The 24,047-nt window shown below is 41.7% G+C and overlaps 1 protein-coding gene and 1 long non-coding RNA gene across 2 annotated transcripts; one reads left to right on the plus strand and one right to left on the minus strand.

Moving 5' to 3' along the window:
* Nucleotides 1–298: 298 nt before the first annotated feature.
* On the minus strand, nucleotides 299–3,091 carry LOC133013488 (uncharacterized). Its single transcript, XR_009681419.1, has 3 exons — nucleotides 2,496–3,091; nucleotides 2,175–2,337; nucleotides 299–1,032 (listed from the first exon to the last, which is right to left on the minus strand). It is a non-coding gene; the product is annotated as an uncharacterized LOC133013488 (long non-coding RNA).
* Nucleotides 2,568–20,685, plus strand: znrf2b (zinc and ring finger 2b). Its single transcript, XM_061080442.1, has 5 exons — nucleotides 2,568–3,413; nucleotides 14,183–14,278; nucleotides 18,304–18,409; nucleotides 19,113–19,190; nucleotides 19,292–20,685. The coding sequence occupies exons 1-4, from the start codon at nucleotides 3,008–3,010 to the stop codon at nucleotides 19,168–19,170; spliced, it is 666 nt and encodes a 221-aa protein (XP_060936425.1). The 5' UTR covers nucleotides 2,568–3,007; the 3' UTR covers nucleotides 19,171–19,190; nucleotides 19,292–20,685.
* The last annotated feature ends 3,362 nt before the right edge of the window (nucleotides 20,686–24,047 follow it).

Raw genomic sequence — 24,047 nt, forward strand, 5'->3', positions numbered from 1 at the left:
TAACCACAAACCAAAAACTCAATGAGAAGTGTTTTTTTGCCTGTGATGCCACAGATTCAGACCAATCAGACTGGTGACACACATATATATCCAAGCAGAATATCCCAGCACCTTTTGAGCTGTTTGAAAGGTGAACTGCATTCTCTGGTGTATTCCCCGTCTCAGTGGGAGTGACAGGAGACTCGCTGTCCTGATGTGTTTCCTGTAAACACAAGCTGCTGCTGTCTGTGTTGTGGCTCCAGCTCGAATACAACAGCTCTATAAACACAGAGGGACTAAGAGTCACGCTGTTGATACGTTGCTTTTTCAAAACGATTTTTATTTCGTCGTAAGGTACCGTTGACAAACAATGTTGCACCCTTTTTTGTAGATTCAGTTGATATTCATGATTATCACAATAAATATCATCTTCTTCTTCTCCCAGTTGAATGGTGGTGACCGTTAAGACCTCCCTTACAATGCTCTGCTTAACTATATAAGACGAAAACATGGCACAGATAATATTCAGATGTTGTGCTATGGATGCAGGAGGTTATGGGCTACGACCGTATGTTTTCATACGGGAAGTTCACTCCAACTTTTTAAGATTTGTAAAACAGAAATAAAATCTTTAATTTTACGTTGCCATAAAAGGCGAGTGCCGTTCAGTCTCGTGCAATAAACGATGCACAGGTTCGAGTTCAGTATTTGCAGACTGATCCATTCAGTTCACCGTTCACCAAACATATGAGCACTGCAAGGTTATTGTGTGCAAGGTCTCGCCCATAGAGTCTGTGGGTTGAACAATATGCAGAGACTGAAAAGAAGAACAGCTAAACTGCTGTGTGGTTGAGATAAATCTTGTATAAATGGTCTAATTTATATAGCACTTTTGCCATTCACACAAACATTCATACAGTGTGTCTATGGGCAGCACTTTTTTTACGAGATAGGCTTCAGTATCTTGCCCAAGGACCCTTCGGCATGCAGATGGGGAAGACTGGGTTCAAACCCCCATCTAGTCAGAGGACGACCCCCTCAGCCACAGCCGACCTGTACAGTAAACAGACAACAAACATAATTGCCCTTGATTTGCTGTGTAGTGGTAGAGATGTCGTACATGTGGGCCTCTGTGACTCAAAAGGTTGTCTACATGTCTGATAGCAGAATAGCACTGTGGGAATGTATGTGGGATATGGAAGCATTGTGTGAAGGTGACCTGTTGAAACTGATTTGAGTAGATCAGATTAGAAGATGCTTCGCTGACCACAAGAGGTAACCTGAGTAACCGTAGCCTTTCTGTCTGCTCCAACCAGTCTGACCATTCTCCTCTGACCTCTCATCAACACAGAGCTGCTGCTCACTGGATAGTTTCTATTTTGACTCCATTATGTGTGAAAACCTCTGGAGACCAGGAGGATCATGCAAGTGTCCTTGGCCAAGAGTTCCTGACGTCTCCTGAAGCCCTGTGTGAATAGATGTCTGTCAGCTGTACTGTAAAGCACTTAAAGTATTTTCGGACATGACCTCTGGATGATGTCCAGAGAATTGGGTCTGGACTTTCTCTGGAGTTTGCCTTCCACACATGAACAACAGGGCAGGGGATTCTCTGCTCAGACACGTTCACAACAACCCAATGAGGGATGGTGCAGCAGACAGAGAAGGGATGTTAAATAATAATTCTGTGATATTGGCTTTCTTTTATTAGGGCTCGAGCACTGACAGGCACTGACAGGTGAGGCCCAATTGAAATTGTAAGGATTATTATTATTCAGGCAAATGAATTGGCTTTTTGAGGGCTTTAACATGCTCAAATTCTTACCAAAATTTGCAGAAAGTTAGAAAGTGGTGAAAATTAACGTATTCTGGAGGAATTTTCAATGGGCGTCGCAAAATGGCTCAACGGTGCCCCCCGAGACCCCCGGAACATGTTCACATTGAGCGATCTTCACAAAATGATTCACAGGTGTATCATGACCAGACAAACAAAAAAGTCTTGGGTGCAATTGGATTGCATTAAGTGGCCATTTTGGCCATATTCCACATTTTTACTTAGATGTACTTGTACCAGGGCTTTCATCAGATCAACTTGATTGAGATGAGTGTCATCACAACACGATGGAGATACAAAGTTATTTTCTTTTCTTTTTGTTTATGTTTGCGTTGGTCACATTTTAGAAACGTCATCAACACACCCGCTTGCTCACAGTGAATCCTGCGGAGGATCTCCCGCTGTGTTCTCACATTGGCTCCTTCAGACATCCTGCAGACTTTATACCTGGGGTACGGCTGGAGGAAGTCCACATATCTGCGTTCACACATGGCCCCTCAGGAGAGTATGTGGAGTTCACTGCATGTCTGAAAGCAGCATGAGAGAGTTTAACATGATGTCATTTACATAGTGGTAGATTGAAGCAGTGTGGTATCAAAGGACAGGTTTCTAGCTCATAGTCTGACACTGATAAGAGCCTATTCAAATTCAGGTCTGTTTTTCAGCTGTGTGTATCCGGGTGTACCTGCTCTCTTGAAACACTGCAGTGCCTTTATTTTGAAAATCCTCCCCGGAAACCCTGGCGAGCTCAGGTGGCTTGACAGCTAACCTGCTCATACAGTCTGCCCGCGGCCACCGATCACACGGTTCGATGCCGGACCTTCTCCTCCATCACCTCCTTCTCTAAAGCCATGTGTCGGAGGTGTGAGGAGCCCTGCTCTCCGCTCCCTCTCCCCGCTCAGGAGCCATGGCGGAGCGGCCACTGAGGAGGGAGCAGCGGCCGGAGCACAGCGGCTCGGAGGAACCACCCGCGGTATCCGCAGCACGACCACGACCGGGACTGACGGAGGACGATGGTGACGGCGGGTAAAGTTTCCCTCACAGAAGTCGAACCTGTGCCGTTCCACTTGGCTCTGACAGACACTGCGCTCACCTCCATGGGATCGTAGCTGCTGCCTCCGGGTGTCCCGCAGCCATCTGGCGCACTGTCCCGCAGCGGAGCTTTACTATTTGAAAGCCGAATCAGTGGAGGTCAACATGGGGGCAAAGCAGAGCGGCCCCCCCGCTGGGCCGGCTGCGAACGGCCGAACCAGAGCCTACTCCGGCTCGGACCTGCCCTCCAGCACCTCCAGCAGCGGCGGCAGCAACGCGAGCAGGTCTGCCGCCGGGGGAGCGAGGTACCACGGAGCCCCGGGAGCCACGTCCGGCACTGGCCACCACATCGGGGCCAGGGCCAGGACCAGGACCGCAGGGGGCTCCGGGGGCTCCGGGACCAGGTCCGGGATCAACATCCCCAACAGCAGAGGGGCGTACAGCTCCCCGGAGTCCGAGGGCAGCAGCCCGGAGGAGGCAGCGGACACGGAGCACCCCGGCAGAGAGCACCACGGTCCCCGGCTGCTGATCGGGTCGCTACCGGCTCACCTCTCGCCCAACCTGTTTGGAGGTAAGAGGGCAAAGTGTGCTGCTGACACGGCTCAGGACTCACTGGAGGGTGGGGACACACCGGGCTGCTGCGGGATGGGGGCCAGACCATAGGGCCAGACTCATCTATATGTTAATGATTACACACCAAACCAATGGGTCAATGGCAACCAGGGTTTATTGATTATCCAAAGCCAGGTTCAATTCTTCCACTCGTTTCTCATACACTTATATTTCAACAGGTCCCAACAGGTCCAAATGATTATCTTACAATAGAACTTAACTGCCAAAAATAATCAATGACACATTATTTTACAGTGAAAAAAATGATCAAATGCAAGCAAAGGACAGGGAAGCATTTCAAAATGAGGATCAACATGAGCTAGTATGGTTACAGTACCAACACCAAGTAGGGCGGGTGGGATAGTTAAGTGTAAAACTCAAAGGACAAACTCTGTCAACATTTTAAATGACCTAACATGTATAGTTTAGCACCACTATTCTATCAGTTCTAGTTACTTCTGTCAAAACTTCCACAGGCAGTGATGGAGATTCTGCCCCATTGGTTTTAATGATGCTCCAGAGTGAGCTGAACCAAACTTTGTTAAAACAAACGGCGTTGGCCTCCTTTCGAAAAGTCTTCTCGTTGATGTCATCGATTCACCCTGGACTGTTTGAAGTCATCAGATTGATGAACGTCAGTCCAGGTCTTAAGATTTGACTTAAGTGCCTCAATCAGCTGCTTTTGATGCCATTACAAGCTGAAGTCTTTGCCTCAATTTGAGAACAGTTGCAGTTTTCAAATGAAGAGGTTTTATTTTGGGCAGGTTTGGTGTTTTATGGCTGAAAGCTCCTTGTTAAACTGACTGAAATGGTGGTAAACGTTGGCTCATGGACGATGACACAGTAACTTTGGTTCTCTGCGTGATATGGTAATAAATTGACCAATATCTGAGATCATTCTGACAGCATTTATTGTTTAGCCCTCACAGTAATTGGACAATTTTAAATAGTAATTTCACCCAAACTCGCATGTAAGAATAAAATAATTCCATCAGTTGTCATAATAAACACATTTTTCCCACTGAACTGTTCAATGGCGGGAACAGGGGTGCACAAGCATGAAGGTCACTCTCACTTGCAGCAGATTTCGAGTGACAGCTACACAGACTTAAGAGTGAAAAATACATTTTCCTCTGAGAGAAAGAACTGCATTGCTTATCACAGTATAGCAGCTGAAACTATGAGGTCTGAATGTCTGCATGGACAGTAAAAACATCGTAGACCATACACCGGAACACAGGAATTCACCCTCGGCCAAACTGGGGTTCTAAGCAGAATTTTGTAATGGTGTCTTGTGTCCTTCAACAAAAATAACCTTAACCTGAAATCAATCAATCTCTCAGTCACAAATGAGTAATCAATTAAAAAACGATTTCAACACTAGAAAGAAGCTCTGAGAGTACGTAAATCTGCCTAGGCTACGATTTTTAATGTAAATGTGCAGGAAATATTGGAGTTAAGACTTGTCATATCCTGTTATTGATATAAGCTGGATCATAGTGAGACTTAAGCGTCTTTTAAATAAGAAAAATAGGAGCAATACAGTATCCGCTCCTCAGACAGGTAGAACACTTTCTCCTGTTCATTTAATGAGGTGTTGCTTAAGTTTATGCACTTATGGATAATGCAGGGAAAAGCCTGCCCTGGAAAAGGTTGGCTGAAATCTTCATTTCCTGCACAAGCGATATAATGTCACAGTTCAACCATCATGTGTGGGCTGCTTTTAGTATATCCGTCCCTGTCTGACTGTCAGCTCAGAATGGAAATGCTCTCCTGTTGCTGGTGTGCGATCTGAATGAATGCAGCTTCCAAACATAGAGTCTAATAGCTCAGCTCTGCAGCCTAGTTTTACCAGTTGGAACGAGCAGCATTTTATAGCAAACCTTTCATTGTTGGGCTGGGCGCATACTGTAAACCTGGGTTTTAAGCACCTTTGTGTAAAATTTAAGATTTCCCATCTGCTTCTCTTTGCTGTTGCTTCCTGTTTCCTTAATTTTTTATTTTATTATAATTAGATGAAAGGTTCAATAAATCATCCTTAAATGCTATACAGAGCTGAACATGTCTCTACAACACTAGCTGTACAATTGTATTTGCCGCAAACCATTATCCTTAGCTCTCATATTGTTCATTTGAATAATGGCACCGTGCTAACAGATCATGGCCTTCTTTTCTACATCCTCCATTGCCTTACTAAAGCAGTGGCTAGCAGCTGTGGGATTATTTAATTTCATCAGATATTTTAAATAAAAGCATGTAAACTGTTGAGATGAAAATTTGTCCGAATGAATTAGCCTCCGGAGGAAACCCACCTTTTGACAGGAACGTGGATCCCACCTCCCTTCATCAAAAAACAAGGTCTCAGTATAGTTTATCAGAAACAGATGACCCAGTGAGAGGAGAGTTAAGACCAATAACAGAGCGTATTGCTTCATTTGGCTTCTCATTCCGTCACTTTTTAAATCTGGACCTTGTGTTTCCCAGTTGTTTCTCCTGCGTAGGTTTTGGGGCTGTTGCAATCTTTGGCTGAGGGAGCTGGACTGATGTCATCAGCGCTTTCTTGGCAACCGCATGGTCCCTTCTCTGTGCATAGACATTAGACAAGCTCATCACTATCTGAATTTAAATAAGTTTGAAGTGTGAATGTGCTTGAGGTGAAAAGGTGAACAGAAACTAAATGCAGAGAAAATGAACTATTAAGTGTAACTAATATGTAGTAAACTGCAGTGTGAGAGTGCAAGATAATTACTGACAGGTTCTGGTCTTTTCAAGTTCAAATCTACACATATTGCATCTTTGTATGTACACATACACATATACATTCATTTTCATATAAATAAGTTTGACTGATGAAGGGTGTTTAAACAGAACATTTGGTTATTTTGTCAGTATGTATTTTTCATCAAGACTGGCTGTTATTTCATTCCTATTGATGAAATCGAGCAGGAGGCCATGTTGCTTTTGAGGAGACAATGCACAGTCGAATAATGTCTTTTTTTTGTTGCTGTCATTATTCATGACCAAGGACCAATGATCTGTTGCCAGCACTCTGCTGCTGAGAACTATTACATTGGGTCTTATTGAAGCTATGTCCGCAGGTCAGTCCTCACAGCTCTGAGCCAGGTTACTGTTAGTGGATGAGTCAATCCAGGTTAGCAGGAATCTACCTTGAAGAGATAAGCCTTTAGCTAACTAACCTGCTCTCCTAATCTCGGCTGCTGAGTCCCTTCATTTGAATACTGGAGCAGATGTTTGGCGCTGTCCCGCTGCGTGGATGCAGCAGCTGTGGAGTCTGAAAGAATTGGCTTTGGGCTCACAGCTCGTCTCCCCAGACAGTCTAATTTAGTCTTCATATTTTGCCTGTGTATTGAGATCTCAAAAGATTACTGCATTTATAGATTTATTTTTAAACTCAGAATTGTTTGTTGATTCTAATCACCATGAATTCTACTTGGGAATTATTTCTATATGATTAGCTTTTAATTTGCCAGGGGTGTGCATGTACATGACGACACTGGAGAGGCAGAGAAGTGTATACTTGTTGCATGAACACACACAGCAAAAGTGATATCTGTAGAGTTTATGGTGAATCTGGCCTGCCTGCCAAAGATGTTCTTTACGGATGTTTTAACGATCACCGATGCGGGTAGGACTTCTCCTGGTGCTTGATGGTCAATCTGAACTCTTATTGCAGGAGAGAGAGGGAGAGCGAAGCAAAGTGCACTGTCCTCTTGTTCTTTTCGATGTAATTGGGTTTCAACTGTTCCAAATGGTGTGATTTAGTTATCAGAATTATTTAAGGATGCTCAACTGAGCTCACATTAAGGGCCTTTTTATAGGGGATGTCATTTTGGTTATTTTGGTTTAAAGGGTATGGAATTCCACCCTGTTGGTCTTTTTTATTAGTTTTAATTAGTTAGCAACAGCTGCAGGTGTATGATCCTCTTGTTGTATTATTCATGCTGCTAATAGAACATGTGCAAAAGGAACCCTTGTAATAGTTTGTGTCCTAGAACCTTCTCCATTGTAAATGGTATGTTTTAATCTTATTGGTTGATGGGAGATTTACAAGCTTGGCAATCAGTGAGAATCAGATGTAGCTTATGTTTGTTGCTGCTTTCAGACAGTCACTAAACGCTGGAGATCCTCCGCATTTTCTCCGTGGAGGGTCTATGTTTGAACGCAAATGTCTGAGAGCCTCTGGACTTTCTGTGGACTTTCTCATCCTGGCCCCCATGTATAAAGTCAGCAGATTCCAATGTTAGGGCGCAGCAGGGGATCCTTGCTGAATTCACCACGAACAAGTGAGGAGTTGATGACGCTTCTAGCAGGCAACAGACAAAAAAATCAAAATAAAGGAAACATAAAAATCCAGAGAAAAAAGCCACTGATGTAGAAGAAACCCACAAAGATGTCAAGAGAGTTTGTGGTGATAAAAGCAGACGCCGTTGAAATCACGAGATGCATGCAGCGGAATTAATACGTTCCTTCCTGCCTCTGCCTGCTGTGTCACCCCTCACCTGAATTCTGCAGAGAATGTCTTGCTGTTGGGAACATGTCTGAGCAGAGCCACCCCCCACCTCCACCCCCCGCTGCTTTGTGCATGTGCGAAAGGCAAACTGACGAGATAGTCCGGACCCATTTCTCCAGATCCTCCCCAAGACATGTCTAAAAACGGCTCGTGACTCCACTTCCTACTCATTTTGCACCTCCATGTCCTCATATTCAAACAAGGAGTCTGGTTTGAGCAGAGAGGAGATAGCTGGGAGGAAGCTGGTCAGGTGCCAGTCCTACACCATTCTGTCAGCCGCCTACAGCTCAGTAGGCCCACCATTCTGGCTCTAAAAACACAGAAAAAATTGCACGAGTGAGAGTATGCACATTGCACTGAATTTAATTGTATTAATTTTATATTTATATTTAAAGATCTACTAACACAAAGAGAGACAGAGAAAGAGAGAGCATAGAGCATGTGCCATATTCAGTTCATCATTAGTGATGTGTGTGGCTCTACAGTGGCCACAATAAAAAGTACACCGTTACAATATAATGTAGTTCAATACACTCAAGCTATGGTAGTAAAGGTCATATCAAAATCAAAAACATTGTTACTGTTTTTATTTTATAGACTTTAAATTCTGGTCAAATAAAGGTGACCTTGTTGGTTTACAGAAGGTGTTATTTCCCAGATAATCTAAAAGCAGCTTGGACCTTAGTGAGATATTTTGGTTATTCCACTGTTGCCTCTGGGTGCTGTCGGTTTGTGTGTGATGCTAATATTTACTGATTGAGAGATGGAGAAAGAGAGTGACCCAAGTAGAACTCTGGGGTATATTAACTTGACTGGAGGAATGGTTGTCATCATTTACCCCATTTTCCCAGCAGCTGAAATGCACATTTATTTATAGTCCTCTTGTCGCTGGCCTCTCCAGCTCCACTCCCTCCTATTCCTTCTTCACTCTACTTCCTCTTTTACTCACTCCAAGTCCCTTGGTGTGCAGGTGTCAGTGATATGAATTATACAAGCATTAGAAGGCCAACCGTTTCTCAACTCAGCTATCAATATGATGACCCTCGGTTGTCTCCAACATCGACCTAGTTCCACTGCCTCTGCTTCCAAGTTTTCTGCTGGAGCCTGTTTGGAATCCACTTATTGAATCTGGGTTCTTGAGAGTGCTTTATCTAATCTCTTCTGACAAAATTTGAGAGTAACTAAAGTTATAATATTATGTTACAAGATAAAAAGGCTAGAAAACACTGATTCACTAATTAACCAATTTGATTACTCTATTGATTTAAAGAATAATAAAGAGAATTACAATGAGTGCCCATCAAAAAGCCAATTTTTACTTTAAATTGTTCCAAGCCAACAATATTTAGCTTACACTATTACAGGAAAAGCACCATAGGCTTAACATTTAGAATTCAAACCAAAAAATGATTGTCATTTTTCATGAAAGATATCTTTAACAATTGATTAATTACTAAAAATTTGAATATCAACATGAACTGGTTGTTTCATATAGCAAAATGAAGTGCGGAATTTAGAATGGCTTTCATGGACTATCTACCTTTCTTGGATGCACAATTAGGAATGAAAAGTACAATTTAACATCAACTATTATCCCAGACATCACAAAAAAAGTTGGGCTCCTGTCTGCTAGTTGGCCCCTTTCAGTTGGATCCAATCAGTGCGGCGCTGACTCCACTCACAGCTCAGCAGTGAGGTGCCAATCCCTGGGATGCAACAGTTGCCAAGCAACAAGGATCTGTTGCAAGGCTGCTCTGCTGAGGGAACAGATTTCTTAAGGCTGATGAGAAAATGTTGGATGATTCAGTCTCTGCTGATTTCTGGGCTGTTTCGGTTGTGATTGGAGAGGCTCTGCTTCGCTCACTGTTTTAACTTCAGTTGAAATTCCCGTCCCAATTTCAGAGAAAGGGTCTTCAAGATTTTCCTAACAATATTGACTCATACAAATTCGTCATGGCCCACTAGAAGTATGTGGTGTAATGTCTATGTAAGCTTTAAGTAATTGGGCAAATGGTGACAACAAGGATACATGGGCCCTTTTGCTGAAAGCCTACAGTAACTCGATGGAGATGTGCTCAACATGGACAGTAATGCATTGATGGTGACTGCCTTTGTTTGTTGGATTGAACAATTAGCTCATTATCTTGCTACTATCGCACACTTAAACACTATAATGTGAACATGAGACACCCAACATCATTCAGATGCAGCTGTGGAGAAACTGCTCAGTTTGCAGAAGAATTCTGACTGCTACAGTAAACATTCAAATGTTCATTTTAAACACATCAACAGATCACATCCAAATGTAGCATGTTCACTCCTAAAATTGTATTAATATCCTACCAGTGAAGCATTTAAAAAAGTGTTATTAGCTTTGTAGTTGAAGTATATTTCAAGATTTGAGAACTTTGAGCTATACATCTCTGCGCATGTATTTCTGTAGTGTTATACATGCATAACTCTTGCGTGTGAGAAAGTGCCTCAGAAACAAGGAGGAACATGATTGTTTGCAGTTTCTCTCCAAGGCCAAGTACGAGATGAACCCAACATGAAACTTGTAAAGTTTGTCCTTTTTTACAGTTGACTGTGACACACTGGAGAGCACTGGAAAGTCCTGTCCAGGAAAACTTTGCCTCACGCCACAGAGGGGATGTAAAATCTAGTCATTGATTGCCAGTTTACGAATACCAAACCCCCCACACTATATCTAATCAGCATGCCTTATTTGCTGTGTCTGACTCCACCCTTCCATGTTTTCAGTGGAAGGCTGTAGGACTATCAACACTGCCTCAAATGTTTTTTAACCTGGAAACACTGTTTAGAATTTTTTATCGTTGTTGCTCTGAAACAAGAAGAACTGCTTGTTCTTGAAGCTGTGCTATTATTTCACCTTGATCATGGATTGTCTCCAGGCCTCCTTGTGTTGCTCCTTCAGTGGCAGGGGAAGCTCAGGGTAATCATGAACAGGCTGTGGAGGGGCCATGTTTTCACTGGGAATGCAAGGGATGAAAATAATGAATATGATCTGTAATTTTATTCAAATATTTTTGTTACAGAATTGCCTCAGACAAATTAGACAGACCATTTTCTTAAATAACAGGAAGGCAAGTAATCTTAAAACTGAAACAAACCCACAAAAACGCTTTCTTTAGACAGTCATGTTATGGCTCTTCCTCATTTGTTCTTCCTCTTATTGACCAATGACAGAAGTTGGAGGACTCTTCTCCACTTCCTCCTCATGGATACAGGCTACCATGTTGTGCTGATGACAGTGAGTCAGTCTCTGCTGTCAATCATGACATTTCACCCTGTATTCAAAGAACTGATTAAAACCAAACTTATCGGGAAGAGAAACTAAGATCAGTATGATGAGAACCACCTAAAATGGCAGAAACCATCTTTGACAAAACATTTTTTGAACAAGTACTTAAATGTTTCTTTGTTTGGTCCGTGTCCCATTTGATAACATGGAGAGGGCAGAGTTCACCTGCCCTGTTGTCAGCCACAAGGGGATGATCATGTTTTGGCTTCATTTTTGGGGGGGGCTGTCACGTTGCCAGCTTCATATACATTTGTCGTCTCGTCTTTTGACTCAGTTTCCTCTTCTGCAGAACAGATAGCCTGAATGTTTCTCTTTCCCCGACTGTCAGCACACATCAGAGGGTAGAGCACTGCAGGCAGAGGGGACGGGATGTGTGCCCCCTGAAAGACCTTTTTCTTTATCACCAGCCAGTTTTCAAGCCTTTTTGAAAAAAAGAAAGGAAGCACATTGAAGTGATGCTAAATGTTCTTTTTGTGCATGGGCTTGTTTGTGTCCACGTGATAGAGTCAACCTGAAGGTTAGTGGGCAGCTGGGCTGGTTAATAATCAGTGAACCTATCGATAAAATTATGATTCATAAATCCTGTTTATTAGAATGGACTCCTGGATGTGCTGACTCAGGGGTTGCAGCAGAGGGGAGTTCAATAATGGACTTGAAACGCTGTGATGCTCTCCAAGCAGCAGATCTGATGGGCAGCAGATGAGGTGCATATAGAATGAAAGCTGTGTAAAATGGTGCTTACCAGTGTTAAGAATTGTTAAGCTTTGGCCAGTGGCTAAGAAGCTGCTGTTTAGCTTTCAGTTTGTTCACCAGATCCATATCACATTGGTCTATGCCAAGATAGTGAGCTAGTGTTTTTATTTTCCAGGAAATAGGATTCCCAGGAATCCAGTTCCAAGTAATTTCCAGTTTCCGGATGACTATAAAACAGGACAAATATAGTTCTTTGCATAAACCAAACGGCTGATAAGTACAAAAACATTTGTGTATCCCTATTAACCCTGTATGTAGCAAAATGAAATGAAATTTTACGAGACCAAGTGGCCCAACAGTTTCCATAAACAACAGAAGAGTGTGTTATACTGAAACTGAAACAAAACCACAAATACTTTACAAATGTATACATGAAGCTTTCATTACACAATGGGGTAATCTAAGTGCTCTTCCTCTTTTTTTCTTCCTCTTTTTTCTGAAACCATAAATGGTCATAAAAGATGCACTCAATACTTTTTGCCCATCAACATTTTTTATTTCCATGCTTCTGTCAGGACATAATGGTCGTGAGTAGGTTGTTTAAATGGTGAGAAACCTCAACTTTTGAATAACTTTACCAAAATGTCCACCTTTGTTCAATTTTCTGTTGAGAATTGAAGACATTCAACATTGTGGTTGAGTATCTTGAATTTGCTAAACATTAACTGGAAGTCGCTGCCAAAAGAAACCAACATATAGGAGGAAGGAGTTGAGACGAAGTGGCCACCTCCTGTGACATTACCCATTGGTTTGTCAAAATCACATGGGAGAAGTTGGCCTTTGCACATGGTTAATGAAGTGAGATGGTCTCTTTTAACCCAAACAATTATCCTTTCTTGACCCTCATCCAGTTGTTTTTTTGCTTAAATTTTCACCAAAATGTGACCAAAAGGTGAAAATGATTGTATTTTATATTGAGGCAAATTGCTTTTGTTTATGAACTGTTGCTTTGAACTCTTGAATCTGGTACTTTTCCACAAGTAAGCATATAAAATTGGCAGAGTACAGTAAGAGTGGGTCTGACCTGAGTACACAGGCCACACACTACACGCCCACACTACACGCCCACTTACACACACAACCTGATTGCACAATACTCACTTTAATGCTCATTTGTAAGAATAGATTAAAGTCCACATCCTGGGTAAAGGAAAACAAATCTGAATGCTCAGACTGCTGCACCACGCACTGTGAACTTTATGTGTATGGGGAGTCTCCTTTCAAACATTACTATTGTAATTTTGCTTGTTACCAAAAATGTTGCAATGGAAACTTTACCTTAAACCACGTTGACATACTATGTTTGTGGTTTTTCCATGATTTACAATTGATGACAAGGCTGTTTCTTTATTACCTTCACCAAGAACTGATGTGTTTGCATCCGTCCATTGGTTTGTTTCTGAAACTTGGCAGAAAGACTGGACATGGGCCAAGAAATAACTCATTAAGTTTAGCAGCAGATCTGGACAGAAGGGGCAGATCCCGAAGTTTCCATTGCTATTTTTAGAATTGTAAGAACTAACAATGTTGTCCATCAGACTCTCTTCTACACAAACCGATGAATCACAACTAATACAGTCTCCCCTCGGGTCTACCCTCATTCAGATGTTGGAAAAGGTGCTTCAGTTGAGGATCATCATGTGTAATAAAAAGAGCAAACTACATGACATTACTTCTCTACATTGAAGACATTATGTCCACACTGCATTGGAATTTAGCTAGTGTTTTTTTTTTGCATTAGGATGATCATTTTGTGATTCAACAGTATCTATAAATAGAGATTCTAACAAGCGGCGGGGGTGCCCTGGTCTGTCTGGGTTCTCTCCAGATACTCCAGCTTCCTCCCACAGTCCAACAACATGCAGCTTAGGTTAATTAAGACTCTAAATTGTCAGTGTGAATGGTTATTTTGCTCTATATGTCAGCCCTGTGATGGATGGATGGATTCTAACATAAGTATGAGTAATCTTAACACCATTTGTTTTAAAAATGAAAAGTGTGGCATCATGATAATGGACATCGTATAAAGAGTGAGCAATGATTTTTTTTTTTATGTTGTTTTCCACCCCTCCGTCGATGATCTAATTTTCTTTCTTTTTGTTTTGTTCCTTTTCCCCTGCAGGCTTCAAGTGCCCTGTGTGCTCCAAGTTCGTGTCCTCGGAGGAGATGGATCTCCACCTGGTTTTGTGTTTAACCAAACCCAGAGTGACGTACAACGGTAGGACTCATCATTCCGATTTAACTCACACATACAAACAAATGAAACTATAATGTGAAGCTGACAATTCTGTGTCCAAAACAAAAGCAAAATGTCGAGACACTTATATGAAAACTACATCCAAATATCAAGTTAGCCACCTAGCATGCTAACCTGCCCTTCTTGATGGTTGTTTTGACTAAACAAAATGTTATATATAAAGGCTCATTATTACAATGCTGTACTTCTATGTAATGTCACACAATGGGATTTCTTTATTATGTGGTAACACTTTGTAACCATATTGACAAAAAGTCTGTATCTCCTGAGATTAGGACAAAGAAACTGTTGACATTGACTGACGCATGAACACAGGCCAAACAATCTGATCAAATCAGCAATTTGTTTGGATTTCAGTAAAGGATAAAACAATGGAAATGGACTGAGATGGTGACATTCCACCTAACTGAAGATATGATGCTGTTCAAAGTGAGCTAATCTGTGAGCTCACGGATCCGTTTTACTACAGACGTCTGGTGCCAATGGCTCAGATAAAGAAACTAATTTTTTTTTTTGGTATCAAAGCCATAATTTTGGTAACATGACAACACTAAGTGGGAATTAAGACTTTGAAGCACAGTATGATCTGCAACAAAATTGGCTCAATAAGCTTTTCAATCTGTCCAGAATACAGCACAGAGAAAAACAAAGAGCAATCGTCAGCAACAGAAGAGAGATTGACATGAAACAGATCCTGTGTGCTCAGACCAGAGCACGTATATTAAGATGGATGATACATCTTCACTTCCTCCTACTATCCAAAAATGAAGCCAAACATATCCTGGGTAACAATGCTGCCAACTTGTGCAATTGACATCATTTGGATCCAGAGTCTGCATAGTTGCAATCAGGGGATGGAGCTTCAGTAGCTGTTACACACACGACCGCGAGTCAGTTTCCGCTGTCAATTGTAGAGTTTCATCCATATTTTATAACATCAAATAACTAATTAAAATGAAACTTACTTCTACATCAGTTTGATAATGGCTTAAAATTATATTTGTGTATTTTTACTTTTTCATTTGGTCCATGTCCAATCCACTAACACGGAGGAGGTGGGATTTTTCACCTCTACTATGCTTCCCTTGTGAGGAGCCTTCCATCTTTACATACAATCTATATTTCAGCCAATTACATTATTATATGGACAATATATATCTGTATATATATATATATATATATATATATATATCATGGTGATAAAATAATAAGTACACTGTAAATATGAATAATGAATATGTACCCAGGAGAAAAAGTTTTCACTTATTCAACTAAATAGCTCTAAAGCTGCTTGAAGGATTGGCACAAACCTTTGCACAGATATTTATGGTCAAATAATGAATCCTTATGAAAATTTGGTGACCCCCTGACTGTTGATTGGATGTCTGGTTAATCCCCCCCTCATGACGAAGATAGATACCTCTAGTCCAATACTTTGGACCACATATCTTAAGTGGTGACATTCCCATCATCCTTGGCAGCATCTTCCATGTTTAGCCCTATTTATCAATGTTAGCATAATAAAATACAAAACTAAGAGCACAGAGCTGTTAGCCCTCCCTGAAACTTGGAAAATTTGCCAATCATGTCCTTTAAGCTGTACGTGTGTGTTTGTGTGTGTGTGTGTGTGTGTGTGTGTGTGTGTGTGTGTGTGTGTGTGTGTGTGTGTGTGTGTTTGTGTGTGTGTGTGTGTGTGTGTGTGTGTGTGTCTGTGTGTCTGTGTGTCTGTGTGTCTGTGTGTCTGTGTGTCTGTGTGTGTGTGTGTGTGTGTGTGTGTGTGTGTGTGTGTATGTCTCATGGTCACTGAGTCCAGAGATCACAGCTGCTCTGCTGTGTTTGTGGCCATTCTAATAAGATAATCAGCCGCTCAGGGCTTCCCACTGTCTGCATAGCACACACACTCTCACACGCAGACGCTGTATAATCAGCATGTTTGTTTGCTTTTTGCCGTCCAAGGACAGGCCGCTAATAAAACGCACACTCACCACCATGTGCACTTTATCAAAAGTCGTAGCAAATAACCCTTTGCAAACAACACCACACTGAGCAGTGTTTACTCTTGATTAATGTTTGTGTATATGTACGTCAAATGTCAACTGAACAGATACACGATATACACATTTATCTTTTTCATTCAAGACTTCAGACAGGGAGCCATCTGTCGAAAGCAAAAGGTACAAGGTCTGTCTCCATAGAACTGCATTATAAAGCCTGAGATTTTCATGACCTCATTTCTGATTTAAAGCTGCTGCTGCGAAACAGGCTGATGACACTGTTGTAAATTAAACAGCCCAGCGAGATGGAGCAGAGGTCAACCTGCTGCAGTAAAAGCTGCTCTTCAATGCACCTGATTCAGATTCTTGCTGCTAGTTGCTGCTCTTTAAAGAGGTTATATTCTCTTGATTTATTCTGTTTTTTATTTTTTTGTGTCAGGGCTGCCTAAGTGTTTCAAGAAAGGAAAGTATCAATATTTACAGACACGGACAGATGATTACTGTGATTATATTTGACCATATGTTTGAGCATTTTCCCACTCAATTCCAGTAATCCTATCAGAGGTAGTATATGTCGATTCATTCGAATTTCACACAAATATTTATATGGACTCAAAGATGAACTGATTGGATGTTGGTGATCAAAAGGTCAAGGTCACATGTGCTCCTTTTGAGTTGTAAACGTTATATATCAGGAATGCCCAAAATAAATTTCATTCCATCTGGCATAAATGTTCACTTAGACTCGAGGGTGACCTGAGCAGAATTTCCTGGTCAGAGATCCACGTCCCTTTGACCGTACAAAATAAGTTATTGTTCTTGTGAACGCAACATCTCAGGAATACCTTGAGGGAATTTATTCAAATTTGCTGAAATTGTTTACTTGGTCTGAAAGATAAATTGATAACATTGCCATGGACAAAAGTTAAATGTCTTGTTCACGTTGGCCTAAAGACATGTGCTTCTTTGAACATGATATCTCAAGTTTGCCGTTTTTCTTTCAAATTTGAACATTTGTAACTTGGACTCAAAGATCAACTGATTAGATAAAGATACTAGACTTAAATTGCACTGGCTGGCTGAGGCATACCACTGAAGAGTGGTAATTCTACATTGTAAAGTGGTGATTTGTGAACATGCATGTGAACCAACAAACAGAGGAAACAGACTCTTGAAGCAGACCAGTGAACTTAAGCCTCTGAAATAAACATTTGGTAACAAGACAAATATTTACCTCAGTTTTACTCTACCATCTTTTCCTCTGTCATTCAACTGTGTGAACGACTTACAGGCACCGTCCGTATATTAAAGATGTTTTCCCTCAGCTGAGCTGGATGTGCTACAGCCCATAATAACTGGCTTTCCCAGGCCTATGTGGGTTAATCCACAGTTACATAAGGCCAGTCCTAATGACTGTGTTTTGCTGCAGGTGATGAGTTTAATGGTGCACATGATGACTTCCACTTCCTGGTTCAGTGCTATTCGAAGCAGAGCCAGACGAACCCTGCTCAGTGTTTAGGCATAAACACACAAACACACACACATTCTTGTATTTCTATCTTGGTGAGGACACTCATTGGAATAATGCATGGGCCAGCTCCATACCCAAACCTTAACCATCACAACTAAATGCCTAACCCTGACCTTAACCTAATTTCAATTACTAACCATGAAATCTAATCTTGACCCTCAAACCAGCCTTTAAAAAAAATGACGGCTGGCCAAAATATCCTCACTTTCCAAAAATGTCCTCACTCCCTAAAGGTCTGTCTACAAAATTCTTTAAGTACATACGCACGGATACAAGAGGTCAATGTCAAAATTCTAAAAACGTCACGGTACTTTGTTTTTTAAGGCTACTGAGAAATACTGACCGGCCACTGCAGGACGGTTGCCACCACTGCTTCAATATGGGGGCAGGCGCACATTGCATGTACAGTGTCCTTGTGCCATATTTGTGATGTGTGTGTTTGTATGTGGGTTGTCTCACAGAGGACATCCTCACCAAGGATGCAGGAGAATGTGCGATCTGCCTGGATGAGCTGGTGCAGGGAGACACCATCGCTCGCCTGCCCTGCCTCTGCATCTACCACAAAGGGTAAGATGCTCAGCTCAGAAAATGCTCCATCACCTTATTTCTTTTATGACACGCGGGGTCATAAAATTAGATTTATTCCAGCATAGTTAATAAGGTGATTCTCAAGCACACCTCCACAGCAGCATCATAATCATTCAAAAGATTGATTTAGAGGTGTTATGTTTTGTTATGAGGTGGAAAATTATATAATTATTCTTTATGATAGACATTTTTTTTTGTTAAGGAAGTTGTTTACTGTGTTAAAGGTCCTGTTAGTGGCTCATGTTACTCAGCAGCATACTGGTGTGCAGGTGTCCGTGACCTGTCTTTGTGATGTGAGAGCTACAGTGACATTTAATGTGGATCAGCTTTTATACAGCATTAGTGCATTTTGTCCTTTTTTGTTCTACTCACACAGCCTCTTTGATCCATGCTTGCAACACAGAGGTGGATAAAGACCGATTACTGAAAGAATATTTGTGAAAAGCAGCTTCATACAGGTGCATTAGAATAAGTAATAATTTCGACCACTTGTGAAAAAGATGTTTTTCCATTTGTTTTCCGATATGGTTTTAGATCTTTGCATGAGATCTGTGATAACTGTTTTAAAAGAGGGTGGAAAAAATGTGTGAATCAACAAAAAAGGTGACGATGAAGATCAAGTGGATCCTGTTTCATTAAGGGTGACTTTAAAAAACTGTGAGATGTACCATATGTCTTCTAGATGTATCGACGAGTGGTTTAAAGTGAACAGATCGTGTCCGGAGCATCCGTCCGATTGAAGCTCTTTTTTTTTGCACAGGTAAAGTGTTTCTCACATACTGGGACAGATTTTCAATATTCATTAAAGCCATATTTTGATCATTTGATAATTAAAGCAATCTCTTGGTTGTTTGATGGCAGGTACCCCACAATGAAGGATCTACCAGATTGAAAGTGGATCCTGGGAGACTGCCGGACACTGTGACCACTGTGATCAGTTCACCACCCCCACCCTCAAAAATAATGTAGTACCATGGTGTGCCAAATCTCATTGAAACAATCTTCAGGGATACAGACTTTCTGTTTATGTTCCAGTTGCACATCCACACTCCACAGTGTCAGACTGGACCAGCCGTTCTCCAACTCGCATCTTCTGCAGCCCTGAGGCTCACAGCCACACCGGGCGCCATGACATGCACTGCTCTTCTCGCCGGGGGGGGGGCACTGGACGGCAGGTGTGAGTATTTTCCACACCGGGAAACTGGAGGAGATGGACACGCCGTGCACCCGGGGCGGGTGGAGGGGGGGTGTCAGGGTGATGATGAATTATCCTTCCCCCCTCCGACTCTGTCCCTCCCCTCCTCCCTCAGCATCAGTGTCTACCTCAGTGAGGAGTCCTCACTGTCAGCAGAGCCTGGGGCGAGCGCACGGACCTGCAGGACCATCTCACCTCATCTACCACTCTGCCAGTTCAGAACAGAGCCAGAGACGGCAGCAGACGTATGTCTGCACCAGCAGCACGGACGATATAAGAACTAAAGCTGCTGTAAAAAACGGTGCCAAACACACACACACACACACACACACACACACACACACACACACACACACTCTCACACTCTCTGACACAATCATCAGTGCTCTCGTGGAGGTCTGACTGTGTTGCTGCAGCTGTGACAAAAAAAAGCAGAGTCTCTCAATATGATCAGATTTAACTAGAACCTCTTCACCTTATAACGGGATATTTTTCATGTTGCAATAAAATACAACCTCTTTTGCTAGAGATTTGATCTGGTATGACATTTCGAAACGATAAAAGTTTCTTGCTATATACATTTTCTCTTTGATGTTAATACACACATGTCAGAACAAAAATCTGTGAGAAGAAGCTTGAGTCAGTTTTCACTGTGTCTTGTTCAACAGTGACTTCAAGGAATAACAAGCCTCAGTTGTTTTCACTTTCAATCTGTCAAAACATGTCATTTGACAGGACTGTATTTACTGTTATTGATTATAACACTTGATCATCTTTTTAGCAAGTGAAGATACATGACAAGAACGAAAGTGAAGAAAAAAAATGTGTTTTGAATTTCACATTTACTGCATCTTCATTTTCTGTATCATGCAGATTGCAGACATCAACTCTCAAACACCCAAATTTCAGGTGCTGAGAATTGGAACAAATCAAACACTGTATTAAGAATGGTTGGTGTGGTTGGTTGGATGATTTAAAAAGGGGTCAAATGAATTGATGCTATTACAAACCAGACATAAATTAAGGATAAACATGTGAACAATAAAAGACAGATATTGGAGCATAATGTAGAAATCCCTTTTTTAAGATATCCACTTCAGTGACAGTGCTTGGTTTGCGCTTATTTTTTGCATCTGCCTGTACATGGTTGGGCTGAGATAATCCAAGTATGCACACTGGGGAAGTTTCAGCATTACAAAATAAAGACATTATTTTCTAGGTATTTCTGGGATATACTTTTCCCGAGAGTTGACATTAAACAGAAGTGAAAGTACGTGAAGGGTTGTCACCTCAAGCCTTATGCCATCAGGGCAACAATATTTACCTTCAGTGAGTGTAGATTCTGCTGGTTTAAATGCACCAGGTAAACAAACCATACATCAGTCTTAGCAACAAGGAGCATCAGGTCCAATCGGCACTGAGCAGGTTGTGGGAGAAGTCTCTGTGGTTGTCGTCACTAACTTGCTCGGCTGTTTATTGGTCGACTCATCTGCTGCAGCTGTCGGGTCCTGGCAGTTTCAATCAAGTCGGGTCTGTGTCGGGGGGGTTTGGGTTTACCTGAAGACCTCATGAAAAGGAACAGTGTACAGAGTTTAGATCTCATGAACAACTATCCCAGTGGATTTCTGTGACCCAGAGGACGACCTCCTCAGTGGAATCACTGTGTGGACCCCAAAGCTCCAAACCTGTCTTTGAATGTGTCATCCTTTTCCTCCACACCTTGTTCCTTTTTTTTACATGACTCAGAATCTAGTGCTCGTCTCACCACCCTGAAGATCATTTTTTTACGCTCTGAGAAAATAGCAAACAAGCTGCTTCATTATATCCTTAATAGCAGCTTTAAAGCAATCTGCTTCATGTGGAGCTTCTTAATGAGTTCATGATGTTTTCATTCAAAAATGTTAGTTAACCAGCTGTGAAATGTCCCGTCTGTCCTCCAGCTCTTGTTTCTTATCTCCTCATTCCAGGTACTAGAAGCATGGCAGTGTGAGAAGAGGCAAGGAAAGACCAGGCAACATTCATGTATCACTGCCATTTCTGTGATGCTACAATTCTGTGCACGTCCGTGTCCAACCAACCAGATTCATGCGTCCAGGTTCATGTTCCAACTGGTCAACAGCTACAGAGCAGCTTATTTTCCAGGTCATTCCCCTTGAACCAGAGAGGAGGAAGTAATCAGCCGCTAAATCCCCAATCCACATCTCTCCTGTCTGTCCCACAGTAACCTGGGCTCAGTTACACACACTCACAACATGTAACCTCTAACTCTGCGTATACATAGAAACTTGTATATTACATTATATATGTGAAGACCAGTCGACTGTTAATTTTCAGTTCTAGGATTAAATTGTCCACTCACAGTTTTGTATTTTAATTGCATATTGTAGTAAAGCTTTTATTCAAATATGAAATATAAATATTTTGTTTGTGCTGCGCCTGGCTGCCCCAAGCTGTGGGTTCCTTATGTCTTTGGAAAAAAGGCGGCACTTCAGGCAATGCTCTGTGTTGAGAAAGTGACATCACTGAGTAATCTGGAATCAGTGGCGTGCTGCCAGGGCCAGCAAGTCCCGCACTGCGTGACCCGTTGAAGCTAAAACCAGACGTCAAGTAGAACGAAAGGGAAGTCGAAGCAATACCTGTCCCCACATCTGATCTCAGGACAGTGTCTATCCTGTTTGCTTCTATAGATTCATCATGTAGTGTACTGCCCTCTTGTGGTGGCCCCAGTCTATTGCCTCTTAAAACAAGTTTGACTTTCATTAATCGTCATTCTCATAGACGTCTGTGTCTAGAGTGTTGTCAAGCTCCCTTTTACTTAGCTGGCTCTGTTCTCAGATCAGTTATAGCACACACAGTATCATACACACGTACAGATGTGAGTGAAAACTGGACTTGCACTTTAGAAAATTTGATGGATAATGATAAAAACTTTATTCAATTATAGTTTTCATTATAACCACATAAACCATATATCAGCACTGGCTGAAAAACACATGTCCCCCTGTTCCATCAAAAATACACACAGTCACTTAACTGAATGCATTATATGTATCGTTATTTATATTACTGGCTTTATTTTCTAATAGGCAGAAAAACCACAAACAAAGGCTATTTCTTGCCAGTTTGAGGAAATAAAAGTCGTACTTCTTCTTTCAGCACTGGAAGAACCGGCAGTCCAGCATCATGAGGAGGAGAATTTTATCTCAGGTTGTTTAGAGGTTTGTTGTGGTAGTTTCAGTTTTCCTTTGCAGTGCAGTAAACAGCTCAACAGTTGCTTGGTTTGTGGGCCAGACATTGGTTGAGGAGGGCATTTATTTCGCTTCCCTCTGTAAATCCCCACACAATAATGGGTACAAGAATACCACATTTTACAGAAAGTCTATGGAGCTTGGACTTGATATATATATACAAGACGGTTTTTAGAATCTGTTATAATTCCTTCTGTTCGAACTGGCCATTCAATGGTCATCTTTTAGTTTATCTAGAATGAATATTTCTAACTCAGAAGGCCTCAGATTTAACATTTGTACAGTTTCATGCATCACACTGGAATAATCATTATTACTGGTTTCTAACTGCACACCATTAGCATCAACATGCAAGTTATAAGTCGCTGAAGCTCTTCTCTCATACATCTGACCTGGCACTTAGAGTCTGAGATCCAGTATCCACTCATATGGATCTGTTGTTCTATTTCATATTTTTTAACACTTTTCAATGCAACAACACAGTCAAACAACACCTTTATTTGTCAGACTGCCAGAATGTTGGCTTATTGTAAAAATTCAAATCTTTGCCAATTGCTCCCTTAGGTAGTAAACATTAATAGTAAGCTGTATGATGGGAAGTGTAGTATCCAGGGTGACTGGGGACTGAAAGGACCATTTCTTTTTCACCATTCTGTTTCCTGTGTGTTTGGTGGGAGTGCTATCCTAAATTACTGAAGTATCCCTTTAAAGAACTACATCCTGTACATATTAATACTTCCAAAAAATGTTCATCTTTATTGTACATGTCTTGCCCTTGGAATCAGAGAGAAGGAGCTGTCTGAGTGAAAACAATGGAGGAAAGTGTTGAGTTTGGAGTTTTGGGATCCACACTCATGACTCATGATTAATGCTCCGTCACATCACATGCAGAGATTGGCTGAGCCCTGTAATACCCTGTCTACAGAGTCATGTAGTGTTAATGGAGCTGGAAGCAGTGAGGAAACGTCACAGGGCTCGAACTGGACCTTCATCATCATCATCATGTTCCCGATTAAGAATGTCGGCGGAAAAGTGAGACAGATCTGGCCTTAATAGAAATGCTGACATTAATTTGTCTGTGCTCATATTTTTTATATCGAATTGAACTTTACGCCTGAAATAGCACACTGAGTCATCCCTCATCCAAAGTGCAGGGACTGCACCCTTTAGCTGA

The sequence above is a fragment of the Limanda limanda genome, chromosome 11, assembly GCF_963576545.1.
Source record: "Limanda limanda chromosome 11, fLimLim1.1, whole genome shotgun sequence".
In the NCBI taxonomy this organism is placed as follows: Eukaryota; Metazoa; Chordata; class Actinopteri; order Pleuronectiformes; family Pleuronectidae; genus Limanda; species Limanda limanda.